This window comes from Schistocerca serialis, chromosome 1, assembly GCF_023864345.2.
Source record: "Schistocerca serialis cubense isolate TAMUIC-IGC-003099 chromosome 1, iqSchSeri2.2, whole genome shotgun sequence".
NCBI classification, from domain to species: domain Eukaryota; kingdom Metazoa; phylum Arthropoda; class Insecta; order Orthoptera; family Acrididae; genus Schistocerca; species Schistocerca serialis.
The window spans coordinates 1,261,193,767-1,261,214,238 of NC_064638.1; the positions used below are offsets into that span (position 1 = coordinate 1,261,193,767).

Consider the following 20,472-nt stretch of genomic DNA (forward strand, 5'->3'; position numbering starts at 1 on the left):
TTGTTTCGCAATTGTTGCTTGCATTAGCTTGTTATTTCTTCACTGCATAATTATTAAATGTTTGTCTGTTTGTTGTATCTGCTCGTAACGGGCAACACATCGTCCGTAATTGGCGAGTAGTCTGTACTCGGGGCCGGTTTTCCGTGCGCCACCCTATATTATTTCCCTGCGATCAGCCACACAACGCTACAGTTGGCTAAACGAGAGGTTCTGCAAAATCACAGAAATTACTTCTAAAAGTGTGTAAGAATTCTGTAATGAATAAAAACTCTATACTTCAGGGGGGAGGCAAGTGCCCCATCTTGGTGCCCTCCATCCTTCAGTCACCTACACTACTAGTTTTCAGTTTTTCATAAGAACCATATACCAAGCACAAATGAACGAGTAAAAACGAACGGTTCCCAAAAAAGAACGATCAGCAGTGAACTAGTTCCCAAGGATGAACGAGTTTGCCCATCTCTACTTCGCACACTCAGATGAGCACAGCCGACTGTGGACCAGAAGGTCAATTGTAGTGAAGAGTGAGCCGTTATCATCCACCATGGATCGACCAAGACTGCAAAAATGTTCACGGATTGTCCAGGGGCTGCGCAAATACGCCACATCTGGTCAGCACGGAGATGACAGCTTACAGTTCATCCACAGTTCACCCTCACTGGAAGAGGACTTGCCATGCGTGAATCTGTTCCTCATCTGTGATGTTCCAGCAGGCAACAATGGCTCACCGAAGCTATGTTATGCTTCATGTTGTCTGCGTCTCGGTGTTGAAGTCAGCAAGCTGATGGAAGGCAAATCATCGTCGATCATTGAAACCCAACAGGCCGTCATTCTCTTTGGTTCTAGCGACACAGACTGGATGGCAGCACGAATGGGTGTGTCTTTGAGCTATGAAAGCTTCGTTATTTAAAGGGCCGGGCAAACGCCTACGACAAAGTGGCTCTTGGTTGATCACCGCGTTTGCCCTCGTTTGTCGGTCTCGTCAGCACTTCTTACCTTTCTATGGTAATTCAGTAATTATTTTAGGGCACTGAGCTCAGGTATTTCTGCAACGTTTGATTATTGCTATAAGCTCTGGCGCTGAAGTTACAAAACGTTATGTACCACTGCCGCCTTTGAGTTTCTACTTTCCTCACTTGGAGGTTGTGTGGCAATACTCCCCTGGTGCTCTGACGTCCATTACATCGGCGGTACATCTTATTGACATTCTGACTGGCACACCAGCCCAGAGCTATCCTTCTCTGCCCTGAGCTCACTGAGTAGAACTTCAAAAAATTCAAGCATAGACACAAACTTACTCTCTGGTGTAACAATATTGGAGACTGATGACCTCAGATGTTAAGTCCCATAGTGCTCAGAGCCATTTTGTAACAATATTTTATGATTGACAGGAGTCGACCATACAGATAAAACTCAGTAAAGCTGCATAATTGAGAGCTGAAAATCACAGAAACATTGCTGACACGAATCTAGACTCACTGCCTAATGCTAATCCGGGGTGGTGACATCACAAGGTGTGAACTTTCTTAAGTTTCCATTTTGCATAGATTAGACGTAGGGCTAGACAGGCAGATATTCTCTGAGATCATCTGCTGTCCTACACCTTTCAGCTTAGAGGTGCCTTGGTAGATATTCAATTCTGGTCTCCAAGGCGTAGGAGAGGTCATAATTTACTAATGTGCACATCTGTCTGCACGAACTATACTGCATGAACTTACTGTATATTAAAGGAACTGAAAATGAAAATGTAATTAACTTTACAATTGTTTATAGGCTACCAATAGTCCTGTTACCACATTTCAACTCTTCAGAAAGATAAACTGCACACACGTGAACTGTAATAACATCTCTCTTACCTTGGAAGCGGGCTATATGTATGTAATTGTCAGTACTCTGTCTGGTCACTGGAAAATGCGACGTCTTGGATTCTGAACAATTAATGTATTTGCTATCACTAATGGATATGTGCTAAAAGAAAATATCTTAAATGCCGCAGAAACAAAAATTATTTTTTGTACACGCATAAATTAATTTTCCTTCCTCGTACTTTGGTTTCAGGTACACAATCGGGCAATATGTTGATCAAGCTGGCGATGTTATCAGTCACGTGAACATCTCGTCAGTCCGTGTACAAGATGGAGGCCTGTATACCTGCAGTGCTGCCAACTCCATGGGAACTGTGTTCTATGAAGCCAGGCTCAACATTTACGGTCAGTATTTCCCATTATATACTGTCGTTTTTTTACTCAGATAACTATGCCAATAGCACTAAACGTGCACTGTAATTTTTTTAGAACTGTCACAGTTCGTAACTAATTACTCGCTGCTGGGTGTGAAATTCTCTACATGTGCAGTTGCATCTGCTATTAAAAACAAAGTAATGCAAGCAGACGTTGATTTGTACGCTGTACTATATAGAGTGTTTGATATTATTATAATGTTAGAAGCTGAAAAACTGAATTAAAATTTGTGCAACATCTAGAACATGAACCCATGTCTTTCTGCTTACTATGCAGGTGTGCTATCAATTACACCACCGCAGCAATATAGATAACGTCGCCGCACGGACTACTCTAGTCTATTGCCCTCCCTAACGAAAACTTCAATTTACATCTTCAGCTTATTTTCCTCTTCTTAAATCGTCACTATTGCATAGGTTTTCCGGTTTTGACACAGTACCTCAGCTTTGAACGTAATGGGGAAATACTGCTTGTACCTCAGGAGTAGGTGATCAATAGAGTTAATATAACTAAATTTTCCCTGAGACGTATGAGTCTCAAATTTATCTATGATAATTTTAATTCATTTCTTAAACTTCTAACATTATCGTAAGTAAATTTGAGACTCATGTGTCTCAAGTAATATTTAATTATATCAGGTATAAATGTTTCATAGTAATTCAGTGAACAGCACTTTTGCAACCCAATAGTTCTCTAGCAGCAGAAAAATGCTCATCACAGAAATTACTTCTTAGTCTCTTGTCACGTTAAGTCATTGGTATATGTTGTGGAACATTTGTCATTCATAAGCACATATATGGATTAATAATCAATGTATCTACCACAGAGAGCACCCGAATGTGGTTGGAACTGAAGTCAAGGGTTTTCCTTAAGAAAAGTGTTCTGTCTCGAAGATAGTATGTAGTATTATAAAGTATGTAACCGGGATTTTTCTGACATATGGAGTCCCAATGATGTATTTAGACTTCAGCATGACACACATGGATTAACAACATCAAAAATGATAATTTAACCTCACTAGACTTGTGCTGCAAAAGTTGTTTCTAAACTTAAAAAACAAGAGCAAACGTAATACAGTAACTTAATCGTACCTACTATATAACACATTTATTATATACACAAGACAAGCATGTATTACAGGCCACTGAAAATACTTCACAAATAAAAGAAGCGATATGCATATGACAAAAAACTAACTGCCCTTTTTTAGCTGCAAAGGCGAAATACACCTCCATGAATGTTTGATATGGGTGAGAATTCATTTAAGCACCAATTCCTGTCAGATCTGAAACAAATTGTCATTGACAAGCCGCGACACTCGTATCTATATCTGTCAGTTAGGGCCTGTATACGATCACTTTCCTTATGCCATGTTGTTACGCTGTGACTGGTATACCATCCCTTGTACACACACTGGACGGTCCACATTGAAGGGGTGACGCCAATTGCAGGTGAACTCCGTAGGGTGAGCAGTGGAGAGTCGACCAGTGGGCCCAGGGACAGACTGGGGATCGAGACAAATATTTTATTAATGATGGTTCCCAAGTCGTGCAGCGACCGTAAACCATCAAATTACCAAATATGCAGCAACCAGTCGCAAAATCATGTTTTATTTATTCACTTTGGCAAATCAATTTCAACTGATTAACAGCCATCATCAGTGCTTTCAACCAATATGTGCCCTGAGTATTACTACTGAGAAGGAGTTGTGGGTAGCACTTGCGATGCACTACGAATTCCTTCGTCATTCATTCTAATATATACATACAGACACACACACACACACACACACACACACACACACACACACACACACAAACTAAATATCATTAATCTTTCATCGTTTTACAAATAAAAGTGTTCCAAGAAAAGCCTTTCATTGTAGAGTTTAATTAGGTGCTTAAGTTGGTGATAATGTGGGGGAGTGGGGGCAACAGGTGGGGGGTGGGGGAAGGAGGCGAGGATAGTATGTAATCTCTGATTGCACTCAGGAGTAGTGGTCTAAGAAAGGTTAGGAACCACTGACCTACAGGTCTTGATGAGTGAGTTTGTGAGTATCAAAACATTTGACATATCTGGCCGTATCTTCTGGATTGTATTGACTTAGAAGCTTACTTGCAAGGGACAGTAGACATTAATATTTGGCATAAACTTCAACTTAACACCTCTATCCATTCATGAGAAAATGGGGTATTAACAGACGGACAGACAGACCGACAAAATAGCAAAAAAATACATTTTTTATCTGATTTTATTACAAATTAACGATTTTCGCGTTTTTCCCTTTGCTTTTACTGTGAAACATTGCTTATTGACATATTTTATGATTTTAGGTCAATGGGAAGTATGCTACAGCTTTTGATAAGTGGGTTTGAGAGTATCGAAATACACGTGACATAAATGGCCGTATCGTTTGACTGCACAAACTTAAAAGTTTAAATTTTTTACACTGCCAAGAGACCGTAGACACGTACGCCTTAATACCCAACATAAATTTCATTTTGATATCTCTACAAGTTTCTGAGGAAAAGGGGTCTAAACAGAAGAACAACAAACGGCAAAAAATATTTTATGTAATATAATTAGAAATTACAGATGCAATTAAACAAATAGAAATCTTAGCAAATCATGCAGCTAAATTTGGTTTACAAATATGACAATAAAAAACTAAATCTATGTCTAACAAATATAATAAAATCAAAGAATTGCACACAATTATTGGATGTATCGAAAGAGTCAAACACTTTAAATATTGGGGAGAAACAATAATGAATACTGGCATAGAAAAAGAAGCTGTCAAACTTCAAGTAGCTAAACTTAGGAGGGCACACATTTTGACACAGAAGCTGTACAACAGAAAATGCCTGTCTCGAAATGCAAAGTTATTACACTACAATACAGTGAGGAGAACAGAAGTTCAATATGCAGCAGAAACACGCTCCCTCAAGAACAAAGGACTAATAGATGAGCCCGAGAAGAAGGAAAGAGTAATCCTGAGGAAGATTCTTGGTGGAGACAAAAAAATTTGGTGCAAAGTGGGTAAAGATGGGCACTGAGAAGATCTACCAATTTATTAATCCAGTCACAACGGAAATGAGAAAGAGAAGGCTGAAGTTCTTTGGTCATCTGGTGAGAATGGATGATGGCAGATTAACTAAGAAAATCTTCAATATAATTCAGCAGAGGAAAACACCCAACTCTTGGTTGCAAGGAGTAAAGAAAGACCTCAGTGAACTTAGACTTACAGAAATGGACGCAATGAATAGGGAGAAGTACAGAAAGGCAATAACTGAATTCGAGTTTTTTCAGGAGGCTCCCAAACCGAAGACAACAAGAAACTAACAGCTGAACATCTGGCAAAAATGACAGCAGGCAGAAGAGCAGCCCGAGAGAAGAGAAAGAAAAAAGTGAATATGAAATAGAATTTGTAACGCGGTCCTTCGTTGGCCAATTCGTGTAAATAAATAAATAATAAATCATAAATTAAAAATTTTCGGAATTTTCCTTTTCTTGTACTGTGAAACTTTGCTTCTTGTCAATTTTCACTACCCAGAGTCAACGGGAAATATTCTATAGGTTTTAATGAGTGCGTTTGCGAGTATCGAAATATATGACACACACATGGCCGCGTCTTTTTAATCTCGTTTTGACATCACCAAGGAGCCATAGACCCTAGTATGTGACATAAATTTCAGCGTGATACCTCTATGCGTTCCTGACAAGGGAACCTCCCATCACACACCCCTCAGATTTAGTTATAAGTTGGCACAGTGAATAGGCCTTGAGAAACTGAACACAGATCAATCGAGAAAACAGGAAGAAGTTGTGTGGAACTATGAAGGCCTATCCACTGCGCTAACGTATAACTAAATCTGAGGACGGTGCGATGTGGAGGTTCCATATTTATTTATTTATTTATTTCTCCATATAAATCTCTTTTTAAGTACATATATTGTACACAGGATGTTGGACAGAAAACCTTTTTAGCTATTGGATTTTCAAATGTCAAACATACATTTTATAAATTTTTATGACAAATTGGATCTATACAGTTAATAATTACAAGTTTTTGAAATACTGTATATTTATAACTTATTTCTACAATTAAAGATACAAATTACATTTTTTCTTGCATAAGATATTGTGAGATTGAATAGTAGCAGTTTTTCAGAAGGTAGGATGTCACAGACTTTTTAAAGCTTTGTAGTTCCGTAAGAGATTTTATATGTCTTGGTAATCTGTTGTAAAGTTTTATTCCCGCATGATATACACCTTTTTGGCATAATGCGGTGTTACAATGATTAACATGTATGTCACTGTCTGACCTGGTACTGTAATCAAGGACACTTTTGTTTTGAGGAAAAACGTTTTCTTTTCTCAGATGCTTTTTTTGACATGCGTGACTACTTCCAGTATATAAATGCAGGGAAAGGGTAGGATCTTTAGATCTTTAAAGAAAGGTTTGCATGATTTTCTGCTGCTCACTTGTTTCATTATTCTTATAATTGCCTTTTGTTTCCTGAAAACTGCTATGACCTGATGTACATTCCCCTAGAAAATAATACTGTACTTCAGTACTGAATGTACACGAGCAAAGTATACAGCCCTAACTGTTTCTGCACTAGTACTGTTGCAGAGAATTCTCACCACAAAGCTCATTTTTTCTAGTTTTGAATTTAGGGATGTGATATGAGTGTTCCAATTAAGGTTTTCCTGGATATGAATCCCAAGAAATTTAGTTTCATTGACAGCACTAATGTTTTGGTTATCTATACATAGACGATTCAATCCCGTCTCCGGCCATCCTGATTTAGGTTTTCCGTGGTTTCCCTAAATCGCTTCAGGCGAATGCCGAGATGGTTCCTTTGAAAGGGCACGGCCGATTTCCATCCCAATCCTTCCCTAACCCGAGCTTGCGCTCCGTCTCTCATGACCTCGTTGTCGACGGGACGTTAAACACTAACCACCACCACCACCATCTATACATATTACAGGTTGTGCCGGATTTTTATTTTGATCAGTGTGGAAATTGATGAGTACCGTTTTTTGGGGATTAACTATTAGCCTGTTTCTGGTAAACCATTCAGATAATCCTTTTGTAATATCTTTTGCAGATGTAGTAAGACTTTCTTCATTATTCCCTTCAATCAATAGAATGGTGTCATCTGCAAACAGTACTGGTTCAGAATCCCTAAAGTGTGATGGGAAATCATTAATGTAGACCAAAAAAAAGAAAGGGACCTAAAATGGAGCCCTGTGGAACACCATGACTTAGTCCACATGGTTCAGAAAGGTGTACCTGGAGTTCATTTCCTTCCATGTACTTAATGTCAGTTACCTGAGAGCGATATTCCAAATATGATTTAATCCACTGATTTACCACACCTCTTACACCATTCCATTCGAGCTTCCTCAGGAGTATAGAATGATCAATCACATAAAAAGCTTTTGTTAGGTCCAAGAATAAACCTGAGGTATTTCTGTGGTTGTCCACTGCATTTAGAACATGGTTTATCAGATTGAAAGTGGCAATTTCAATTGATCTCTGTGGTCTGATGCCATGTTGACATCCAGAAATAACATTACTCTTGTCGAAGAATGTAATTAGTTTTGAAAGGAATACTTTTTCAATAATTTTCGAAAACCCTGACAATAGAGACACAGGCCCTTGTGAGGAGAGGGAGTCTTGGCAGGCAGACAGACAGACAAATGAGCAACAAAGTGGTCCTGTATGTGTAAGGATTCCGTTTTTACCGACTGGGGTACGGAATCCTAAAACTGATTCAGAACTGCAGTGCTGTGTTGTTATTTTGTAGCTGACTGTCTGCCCCGCTCCGCTGCGGCCCATTAAAGCGCTCGCTGCGTGTTGCTGTACAGGGCCGCCGTACGTGCGGCAGCTGCCGGGCCCGGTGCGCGCCGTGGAGTCCGGGAACGCGACGCTGCGCTGCCCCTACGCCGGCTACCCGGTGAGCTCCATCTCGTGGGAGCGGCGCGGGCTGACCGTGAAGGCGGACCTGCGCCACGAGCTGCGCGAGGGCGGCGCGGCGCTGCACGTGCTGCACGTGGACCCCAGCGTGGACGCCGGCTCGTACGTGTGCAAGGTGCGCGGCACCACGGGCGAGGTGGCGCGCGGCGAGGTCCAGCTCTCCGTCAGCAGTGAGTAGCCCAGCCTCGCGCTCTTCTTACACTGCCCCCCAACAAAAATACTGCTGCACCCTCCAGGACGTTGCTCAGTGGCACCAGATATAATTTGTGCATACTGAAGGGCTGTAGTGTTAGTGATCCATTTGACACCGTATAGCATTACAGGTCGGGATTGATCTATTAAATCTTGAATATCTTTCACTACTGGTCATTAAAATTGCTACACCACGAAGATGACGCGCTACTGACGCGAAATTTAACCGACAGGAAGAAGATGCTGTGATATGCAAATGATTAGCTTTTCAGAGCATTCACACAAGGTTGGCGCCGGTGGCGACACCTACAACGTGCTGACACGAGGAAAGTTGCCAACCGATTTCTCATACACAAACAGCAGTTGACCGGCGTTGCCTGGTGAAACGTTGTTCTGATGCTTCGTGTAAGGAGGAGGAATGCGTACCATCACGTTTCCGACTTTGATAAGGGTCGCGATTGCGGTTTATCGTATCGCCACATTGCTACTCGCGTTGGTCGAGATCCAATGACTGTCAGCAGAATGTCGAATCGGTGGATTCAGGAGGGTAATACCGAACGCCGTGCTGAGTCCCACTGGCCTCGTATCACTAGCAGTCGAGATGACAGGCATCTTATCCGCATGGTTGTAACGGATCGTTGGAGCCACGTCTCGATCCCTGAGTCAACAGATGGGAACGTTTGCGAGACAACAACCATCTGCACGAACAGTTCGACGACGTTTGCAGCAGCATGGACTATCAGCTCGGAGACCGTGGCTGCGGTTACCCTTGACGCTGCATGACAGACAGGAGCGCCTGCGATAGTGTACTCAATGACGAAGCTGGGTGCACGAATGGCAAAACGTCATGTTTTCGGATGAATCCAGGTTCTATTTTCAGCATATGATGATCGCATCCGTGTCTGGCGACATCGCGGTGAACGTACATTGGAAGCGTGTATTCGTCATCGCCATACTGGCGTATCACCCGGCGTGATGTTATGGGTTGCCATTGGTTACTCGTCTCGGTCACCTCTTCTTCGCATTGACGGCACTTTGAACAGTGGACGTTACATTTCAGATGTGTTACGACCCGTGGCTCTAATCTTCATTCGATCCCTGCTAAACCCTAAATTTCAGCAGGATAATGCACAACCGCATGTTGCAGGTCCTGTACGGGCCTTTCTGGATACAGAAAATGTTCGACTGCTGCATTGGCCAGCACATTCTCCACATCTGTCACCAATTGAAAACGTCTGGTCAATGGCGGCCGAGCAACTGGCTCGTCACAATACACCAGTCATTACGCTTGATGAACTGTGGTATCGTGCTGAAGCTGCATGGGCAGCTGTACCTGTACACGCCATCCAAGCTCTGTTTGACTCAATGCCCAGACGTATCAAGGCCGTTATTACGGTCACAGGTGGTTGTACTGGGTACTGATTTCTCAGGACCTATGCAGCCAAATTGCGTGAAAATGTAATCACGTGTCAGTTGTAGTGTAATATATTTGTCCAATGAATGCTCGTTTATCATCTGCGTTTCTTCTTGGAGTAGCAATTTTAATTGCCAGTAGTGTATTTGTATCTGTCAGTTGGTATGGAGAAACTGAGATTTCGGGCATTTCTTTATATAGTTTCGCGTGATCAAGTCCCGACGCTACGCAAAGCTGTCAATTAGTTACGTGCGATTTCCAGTCTGTTATGTTTTATTTTCCGATAATAAATCACATTTTTATTAGCGTTACAATATAATGACCATAAATATTTGAGGTCATTTGGAATAATATTTTAATAACTATGTAGATGACGTGACGTCATTCTTTTACTCTTAGAAAAAAAAGAGTGTTAATTGTGCGTTTATGAACGGTCAATGTCGGGATCAGTGATTACGATTCGAGAAATAATTGATCAGACGAAGTTCAATTGCACACAATCGTGTAGAGCGAATTATGGCCCTGGAATTGATTATAGATGTATGCTGGTCAATTTCGTGACAGGCTGGTAAGCGTCGCGAGTGTGTCGCGGTATCGAGACTGCTTTCGCGCCACGGATGGTTTGCTTTAAACTCACGAAAATACGATTTGCGTGAATTCTTAATTATCGCGAAACGATAGAATATTTGATGGTTATCCCACTGTTGATGGGCCATTTTGGAGGACGTAAGTTTGGATAGAAAGATCAATTTCAAAATCCAATATAAATCCTGTTGGTCGAAGTAGCGTAGCAACGCAAAAGTTCATACGTGGTTATCAGCAGAAACAGTGTACCATTTTTCATGCACACATTTACACTCTACATCGAGGTGTGAACGATTTGTGGGTGTGAAATAAACATTTGAAATCATTTTATTGAATAAAAGGAAAGATATAAAGAAGTTTATTCCTATATTTTGTTATTTCATGAACAGTGATATTTTCTTATAGTGGTGTAGAGCCTTACGTATTACTATTACTAATATTGTGACAGACTGCTCGCAAGTGCTCTCGTTACAAGTCGAGTTTTGGGTCTGATTAAGAGGAGCTGGTTCTTAGAGTCTCAAAGATTAAGTGAAGAATAAAATCACACTTAAATAACGCTGCATCGAATCCCACTATCTTTATACTATATTAGTGGTATATTAATACTATATTTATACTATATTAATACTATTCTGGAGTCAGGTGGTACCGTGGCCGTGTAGTTGTGTGTTGTCAACAACAAATTGGTAAACACAAACATAAACATTTCTCATGCTCTGATATCGACGAGGGAAAGAAGAGACGACAACGACGACATACACGTTGTGACGTCGGTTTGAAGATTCGTTACGTCACATACAAAGGAAATTACATATATATATATATATATATATATATATATATATATATATTATATATTTTTATTTTTAATGTATCAGCATGATTCTTCCTCTCAGGGATATTGTCTTTTCTTATCACTTTTACTTACGTGCATAAGTAAATATGAAACGGGTTCTGGAAGGGCCTCAGTTATTCATGTACCAACTTTAGATATTGAACGTGATGACTAAAATATAGTTGCCGTTAACTGAATTGAATGTAATTTTGTTAATTTCTGTTTGTTGATTGCAAAGCAAGGCTTGAGAGAATTTCGATTATTGCCGTGGAGCGGCCAAGATGAAACTTACTGAACTCATGGAATCTGTATAATTTAAAAACATGAACTTTAACGTAAATTAATTATCTGTTGCAATTTTAAAAGATTCGTACAACGAAATCTCTCACATTTACGTTTACTGTTAACACTTTGATAAATAAATTAATAGTTCGGCGCGTAATGGCCGCCCAGAGGCTGCATCGGAAGATGAGCTTCTCGCAGCGCAATTACTGAAAAAATGCTTATTAAAAATAATTAGCCACTGCGAGCATTTGAGATGACAACTATTACAAAGAAATTCATTTTGTAATAATAATAACACGTTTACTTAAGCAAAATGCGAATAACTTACATAAAATATGTATAGCCGCTCAATGGCTGCCTTCCGTATAGCGAAACAAAACAGTGTGTGTCCCACATAATATGTCCTTCCTCCTCGGCCGTACAATCGCGTCTCTTTCGATCCTTTTTTATTTTCATAGACATTAAATAAAGATGTTATCGCTGCATATCAGTTGTTTCAAGAACAATGACTATATCTTTTACACTAATTATATTCATAAAATACTTAAACTACGATTTACAACCGCTAAAAATGTCAATATTTATGTGACGTACCGTCACAAAGTGTACATATACAAACGGCATAAGTGGCGCCTTACAACACAAGACAACGACGTCACGGTATACCAGTCTGCCTCCTTACCTGAATGGTCATCGCTTCTAATTGCCACGCAGTGGGCCCGGTTTCGATTCCCGGCCAGGTGGGAGATTTTCTCCGATCGTGGATTGGGTGTTGTGTTGTACTCATCATCATTTCATCCTCATCGACATGTCTATATGCAAATCACCCAACTCGGCGTCCGATCTTCCCCAGGTGGGAATTCCCAGCCATCAGTGTCATACGTTCATTTCATCATCATCGGCGATCAGCTGGGGCTCAAGTGGTTTTTAGTGCCCTCCTCTGATATTTTTCTGCAGACAATAACTAGTAATTTATAAAATATTTCGGGATATTGTGCCGTGGTCGGATTGATTTAGCGTTAAAACCCACCTGCAGAGGACATTTTCAGTGGGGATCGTAACTTCTTCGAGCGTTCGTTTCACACAATGGCTCGCTACTGATTACAACAAAATTCTGTTTACGCATCCTCCCGAACACTGACATGACGTCACATGCTTTGAATACCCGGGCGCACTTGGGTGTTGTCGCACGCCATCGTCCGCTATTCCTGCCAGACCATGGTGGAAGACTGTTCTTCAGCACCAGGATCGATCTCATTCAAGTTCTCACCCACCTCCTTCCTACTGAAATTCCTGCGGTGTTTAAAAATCTCTATGGCCTCTCTGTGCAGCCCTTCATAGTATCTGCCTGTCGCTGCCAGTATATGAGTCCTATCAAAATGAATTTGGTGGTCTCCTGGCTGCAAAGCATATTCCGCAAAGACTGGTCTGTCAATCTCTTCTCTTCTACAGCTGCCTTTGTGGTTTTATAGTCGCTTTTTGACCGTTCTTGTAGTACCCACGTACGCCTCCCCGCAGCTACACGGAATCCTATAAATTCCTGCTTTTTCCAGCGGTTTGCGAGCATCCTTGGCCAGTTTGAGCGTCTACATCTACATCTACATCGATACTCTGCAAATCACATTTAAGTGCCTGGCAGAGGGTTCATCGAACCACGTTCACAATTCTCTATTATTCCAATCTCATATAGCTGGCGGATAGAACAAGCACCTTCCAGGTGGGTTTGCATATTACCGTGATGATCCGTTTCGTCAAGATTTTTCCCTATACTGTCAGTAATTGCAGGCAAACTTCCGATTTAACAGGCACTTGTGTGTCACAACGATTTTTTTATCTCAGCGGACGAATAGCCATTCTCGAACAATCCATTGGCGGGGTGTTTTAATTCTGCATCAAGCAGTTCTAGTTCTCAAAAATTCCTTGCTCTATCCGCCTCGCTTTTGTTGTAGGTGGTGGTTCGAATCCCGGTGTAGGTAACAGTCTGCGTGCGGTGGTTTTTCGGTAATAAATAATAATGGCGTGTGACGAGGGCCTCCCGTCGGGTAGACCGCTCGCCTGGTGCAAGTCTTTCGATTTGACGCCACTTCGGCGACTTGCGCGTCGATGGGGATGACATGATGATGATTAGGACAACGCAATACCCAGTCTCTGAGGGGAGAAAATCTCCGACCCAGCCGGGAATCGAAACCGGGCCCTTAGGATGGACAGTCCGTCGCGCTGACCACTCAGCTACCGGGGGCGGACAGGTTTTTCGGTAAACCATGTGGCGTAAACTACAACCTTTTTTGTTGAAAACTGGCATATCAAAAAAATTTAATCTTCCGCCTTCCTAATCCTACATGGTGAACTGAATCTTCGGATTAATTCCACTGAGATATTTTTGAAAACGAAATGTGTATGTGTATGTTGCTATTATCATAGAGGTGATAGCAACAGTTGGTGACGGCAGCTGACAACGGCCAATAGCGGTCAGGTATTCAAAGCACGTTATGTCACGCCAAAGCCCGGGAGCATGCGGAAACGGAATTTTCCTGCAGTAGTGAGCTAGGGCGTGAATTGGACACTCAGATAGGCTAAGATCGCCCTTGAAAATGTACTCCACAGGTGGGGACAAAACGTTGGATTTTAATGTGAAATCCATCCGAACACTGCATAATGGCCCGGAATATTTATTAACTGTTATATTACCGGCCTTGAAAGTTTATATTTTACAGGCGATAGCTGTACTGAGTTTAGAGGTGAACAGCGATTGCAACATTCATTCTAGGGACAACCATGCCCCACCGACGATTACATTTTCGTATTGAACAACTGCAATCATTTGGATGGGGTGGCATTGTGGGACTGTGGGAAGATGGGTGGACGCTATAACGGATCTTTTACATTGGGATAAATTTATTTTATTTTTTGTTAGATATTTTCGTTAAATAGCTGAATAAATTGTAATTAGGAATAATTTAATTAAGCAGAGTAGAAAAGATAAAGTCAAAGAGATGTTCATTGGGTGGACATTGTCGTAATGTAACGTCATTGCGTTATTCGGTTGTTAAAACAAGTCGTTTGTGTTCCGTTCTGCTGCTCGGTCGTGCGCGTATCTGAAAGAAATTAATTCGGAGACTAGAATAATCTGTCACATAATAGTTACGATTCGATGTTCTGACACAAGGGGTTAACGTCAGTGTTAATTTGAATTGCGGGCGACAGGATAAGTTTTGACAGATACGTGAAAACGGACGTAACGAAAGTTGCTCGCATATCATCCTTGAACTTGACTTTTTATTTAATTACCGATTGCAGGCTCATTAAAAGCTATTATCTCATGATTAGGATCAATCCCTCTTTCCTCCTACATAGTGATCATTCATTAAGATTTACGTCATAAGAAAAAGGATTATCAATAAAAGTGATGTCAAATGACAATTACGTGTTACCCGTTAATGTGGAACCGACGTAACATCTCTGAAATGACATTGATATATTATTTGTGTTAAATACTGAACTGAGATAGGAAGTCAATTGAAATTAGTGAACATTTGATACTGAGACTATAGAAGCAGAAGCGCTTAAGATAGGTACGAACTTTAACTCGTTAGTCGACATTATCTATTGCAAAGACATTAGCATTTCATACGTATTTTGACGACGCGCTGTTAAACAAAGGAACGTTGAGTCTCTGTACGAGTAATAAAATTAAATCTAAAAACATAATTAATAACGGCGAACTCCGCTTTAGCAAACTGTATTGCGTGTCGTCGTTGGGCAATAACTGCTCAACCCTGGAGACTTGTGTGGTGAAATTAGAAGTCGGGCATATGAAACAAACTTAAAAATCCATTCAAGCTACAGTGGAGTTAGCACAACACGACGTGGGCAGTTGTAACGCTCATGTAGGGTACAGTGTATCGGCGGTGTGTCGCTGCTTTCCTCAGTGAGCTGTGGAACATTGCCACACCTGTAGACCAGATTATGGACGTGCACATAGTACAGGCGTACTTAAAGATCGACGCACTGTTCGAGCCGCAGTGGCCGACCGAACATCATCTAGGGAAGAAATTCGGACACATGTTGCACCTGCTCTGTTATTGAGGACCACTGCGAACGACCTGATCGCAGCAGGACTAAGACACGCGTCCCTGTGGCCAGACAGCCACCGACACCATGACACAGCCAAGCACGGCTACACTGGTGTCGTGAGAGAGTCGACTGGAGGGTGGAATGGCCCTCTGTCGTCTTCAGTGGTGAGAGTAGGTTCTATCTGTATGAGAATGATGGAAGCAGTCTACACGTGTACGTCGTAGATCTGGTTAGCGGCCCATTCTGCGATGCATTCGCCCATGCAAAACAGGTCGCACCCCAGGCTTCATGGTATGGAGAGCCATCAGTTAGATCTCGCTGTCACGTCTTGTGTTTCTACAGTGTAAGGTAACCAGTGTCCGCCACATTGCACAGGTTGTTATCCCCGTGCTACTGCCATTTCTTCCGCAGGAAGGTGATGTATGTACTTTTTCAGCAGGACAATGCACGTCCACAGATGGCTACTGTGATGCAACTAGTTCTTTGTGTTGGGACCGAGCGAGGTGGCGCAGTGGTTGCCACACTTGACTCGCATTCGGGAGGGCGTCCGTTCAAAACCGCGTCCGGCCCTCCTGATTTAGGTTTTCCGTGATTTCTCTACATCGCTTCACGCAAATTCCGGGATGGTTCCTGTGAAAGGGCACGGCCGATTTCCTTCCCCATCCTTCCCTATTCCGATGAGACCGATGACCTCGCTGTTTGGTCCCATCCCCCAAATAGCCAATCAGCCTTTGTGGTCGGAAAACAATTTCCGTGAGCCGCAACAGCCCAGATCTGCCGCCGATTGGAAACATATTGGGCGTGGTGAAATGGCTCCAGAGCCTGCAAGAAACACTGACGAATTGCAACAAAGGGTGCAGAATGCCAACGCCGCTTTTATGATCGTTTGCTTGCGAGAACACACGACTGCGTTGCCACCAGAGGATGTGTATTGAAGCGACTGTTTGGGCAGCCTTTATTGCAACATGTTTGTTTCGTTTGTTCTGAATTTGTTATCATATACTCCTATAATGACGAACTGTCGCAGCACTTGCCAATAAAATGGTCTTATCCTTGTGAATGTTGCATTTTTTCCGGCAACTTCTCAATTTCATCCCACCAGAAACAATGTTTTTTTTCGAAAGACAGTAACTGCGTCAACTATTTAAATAACAAATTACTGCAACAGGTATGTTTTGCACTCATAGTGCTATTGGTGTTAACGTTAAGATCTGGCAGAGAACACGAGAAAATTCTTGTCCTATGTGAGATTCCTAAGCGGGTCTAAAGCTTTCACCCAGTCCCTTGTTGATCAGTCTGGTGTCGCAGTTGAAGATATCAAAACAAAAGCTGAAGTTTTACATTTCGCGTTCAGGAATTCGTTCAAGCAGGAGAATCGTACAAACATACTGTCATCTAAACATCGGACAGACTCTAGTATGGACGACGTAGTATTCTGTTGTACTGTACTAGAAACGACGGAGAGGCCTCGTACCCGCCGTAGCCCGCAGTGGTACACAACCCCACAACAGGCTACAGCAGTCCGCTCACCCCACCGCCGCCCCACACCGAACCCAGGGTTGTTGTGGGGCTCGGCCCCCAGTGGACCCCCCCAGGGAACGTCTCACACCAGACGAGTGTAACCCCAATGTTTGCTTGGTAGAGTACTTATAGTGTACGCGTACTCGCCATCATTCTGTAACTGAGACAGAATAAGGGGAAGCAGCCCGAATTTGGCGAGGCGGTTGGGAAACCGCCTTAAAATCCATCCTCAGACTGGCCGGCACACCGGACCTCGACACTAATCCGCCGGGCGGTTTCGTGCCGGGACGACATAGTAATAAGCATCCCTGGCGTAGAGAAACAACTGAAAGATCCGAAAGCAAGTAAGTCACAAGGTCCGAATGCAATCACAATTCCGTTTTACGAAAGTACTCTACGGCATTGGCCCCTTAAAACGCAGGTCACTCCTATATATTAAGGGATAAAAGAACAAACCCCCAAAATTACAGACCAATTCTCTAACTTCGGTTTGATGTAGAATCGTTGAACACATTCTCAGTTCGAATATAATAAATTTTGTTGAGACCGAGAAGCTGATGCCCACGAATCAGCATGATTTTAGAAAATGTTGCTCTCGCGAAACTCAGCTTGCCCTTTTCTCACATGCCGTACTGCAAACTATGGATGAAGGACAACAAGCAGATTCCATATTTCTAGATTTCCGGAAAGCATTTGACACGGTGCCCCATTGCAGAGTGTTAACGATGGTACGTGCTTATGGAATAGGTTCACTGGTATGTGAGTGCCTCGAAGACGTTTAAAATTATAGAACACAGTATGTTGTCCTCGACGGCGAATGTTAACCAGAGATAGAGGTATCATCAGGAGTGTCCCAGGGATGTGTGGCAGGATCGCTGTTTTTCTCTGTATACGTAATTATTTGGCAGGTAAGATGGGCAGTAATCTGCAGTTGTTTGCTGATGATGCTGTGGTGTACGGTAAGGTATCAAAGTTGAATGACCATGGGAGGATACAAGATGACCTAGACAAAATTTCTAGTTAGTGTGATGAATGGATGCTAGCTCTAAATGTCGAAAAAAGTGAATTAATGCCGACGTGTAGGGAAAACATATCCTTAATGTTCGAATACAGTGGTTGGTTCTGAGCACTATGGGACTTAACATCTGAGGTCATCACTCCCCTAGAACTTAGAACTACTTAAACCTAACTAACCTAAGGACATCACACACATCCATGCCCGAGGCAGGATTCGAACCTGCGACCGTAGCGGCCGCGCGGTTCCAGACTGAAGCGCCTAGAACCGCTCGGCCACACTGGCCGGCTTCCGTTTATTGGGAGGATTTGGGAAAGTGTGGTACATCTGTAAAGGAGACAGCATATGGAACGCTGGTGCGACCTATTCTTGAGTACTGTTTGAGTATTTGGGATCCGTACTAGGTCAGATTAAAGGAAGACATCGAAGCTTCAGAGTCGGCCTGCTAGATTTGTTACCGGTAGGTTCGAGCGACACGTACACGTGTTACGGAGATGTTTCGGGAGCTCAAATGGCAGTCTCGAGTGAAAGCGGCGTTCTTTTCTAGAAACACTACTGAGAAAATTTAGAGAACCGGAATTCGAAGCTGACTGCCGAACTATTCCACTACCACCAACATACATAGAGCGTAAGGAGACGAAGATAAGATACGAGATATTGGGGCTCATACGGAGGTATATAGATAGTCGTTTTTCCCTCGCTCTATTTGCAAGTAGAACAGGAAAGAAAATGACTACCGGTGGTACAGGGTACTCTCCACCACACGTGACGTCAGCGTGTGTGTTGTTCGTCATTAGAGCTCATTTTAAAAACATTGTATTTTAATATATTCATAGCCCAATTAACAATTCCATATACCGCAGTGCGAGTGCATTGAGATTTGAGCATTTTAATATATCCATTAATTTTAAGAGTGAAATAACATTTTCGACATTAAAACTGTTCCGGAATTTTAAAGTTATTCGAATAGCGGATGCGATCCTGTACTGCCTTATCATTACGACTATTAACGATATCTCATAAAAAATTATTTTCTTCATATTTGTAAGCGTTTCACCAAAACAGTAAAGAGAAATATACTGTTTCTTTTTTTCTTTTGCTAGTGACAGTATATTTTTCTTTTCACAAATTTAACGCTTAATCGCTTGTGATTGTTGAAAAACTGCCTCTTCAATTGTTCAATGGAATAATTGTTTATAGGAAAATATTGGATGCATTCTTTAAGTACAGAAATCGTTCTATTGGCACTGTTCATTGCTAAAAAATTATTTTGATATGGTTGTCAGAAGTAATAAACAACTTTTTTTCCTAGAACATGGGTCTCTGAAAAGATGTGCAATATGCAGAGAAATTTTTCTTACATTATTTGGAATTATCGTTGTGCAAAAATTAAAAAGTTCCATAAGCAGTCATATAAATTGTGAATAGTTGAAGATTGACATTTACAAACATTTAATTTATTCTCTAGTTAGGAGGAAAATCTTCCTGTCTATGGAATTATTTTGCAGAAGTACGTGTCCCGAAACGGCACGTAGGATTACCAGTGACGTGTAGTTTATTAAGGTACCGGTATCTTAAAACCTTATGTTGTCATATGCAGACGATCAAACTGTACTGAATATGTTCACTTACGCTAAATCTGTGCGTTATTTTGATATCATTCGCTTGTTTATTCAAATTATGATAATAGGCCTAGAAAGACGATTACCTAAACTACGTCCACTGAATTTTGATTCTCCTTCCTCGCTTCCCAGTTTTTGCTTTTCAGTTCGCAGATGTGTATTTGTTTTAGTTGACCAAACCGAGACCAAGGTTCTCGATTCTCAGATTGGTATTTGTTTCCATTTTGTGCTTGCTGCTTCTTAAAACAGGAATCAGTGCATCATTGACTTGTTCACTTATTAAACAAATTAGAACGTTGAATTGAAAGATACATCAAAAACGTAGGGGAAGGTGGGGGAATTACACGCATGTGGGTAATCCCACGCAGCCTGATTTACGAAGTTTGAATGGCGCAAACTGTTCCCAGTTGGTGCTACACCCTGCCGGCAGGGGTAACAACTACTATGCGGCTTATGCCAGCCATTTTCCAGTGGCATTGTTGGAGTAGTGAAGTATTGTTTATTTTCGGCGTGTCTCATGTAGTTTTGGTCAGCTGTATTTTGCAAGTTAAGTGCTACTATAAGTTCCTTTAATGTAATTCTTGCGTATCAACTATTAACCCTAGATGAAATCTTTAATTTAATTGTAGATTTGTCCCGCTATTTGAATTAGGTGCCGAGTTATGCTTAGGTTAGTCATCGAACTTACAGTGGGGTAATGCCACGC

General features: G+C 41.8%; 1 protein-coding gene across 1 annotated transcript in view; it reads left to right on the top strand.

The window, feature by feature from the left end:
• The window catches only part of LOC126456806 (Down syndrome cell adhesion molecule-like protein Dscam2), a 567,168-nt gene that overhangs the window by 361,676 nt on the left and 185,020 nt on the right, over nucleotides 1-20,472 (top strand). Inside the window, 2 exon segments of the mRNA XM_050092599.1 lie at nucleotides 2,056-2,207; nucleotides 8,115-8,393. Of these exon segments, the coding sequence (XP_049948556.1) occupies nucleotides 2,056-2,207; nucleotides 8,115-8,393 (431 nt within the window).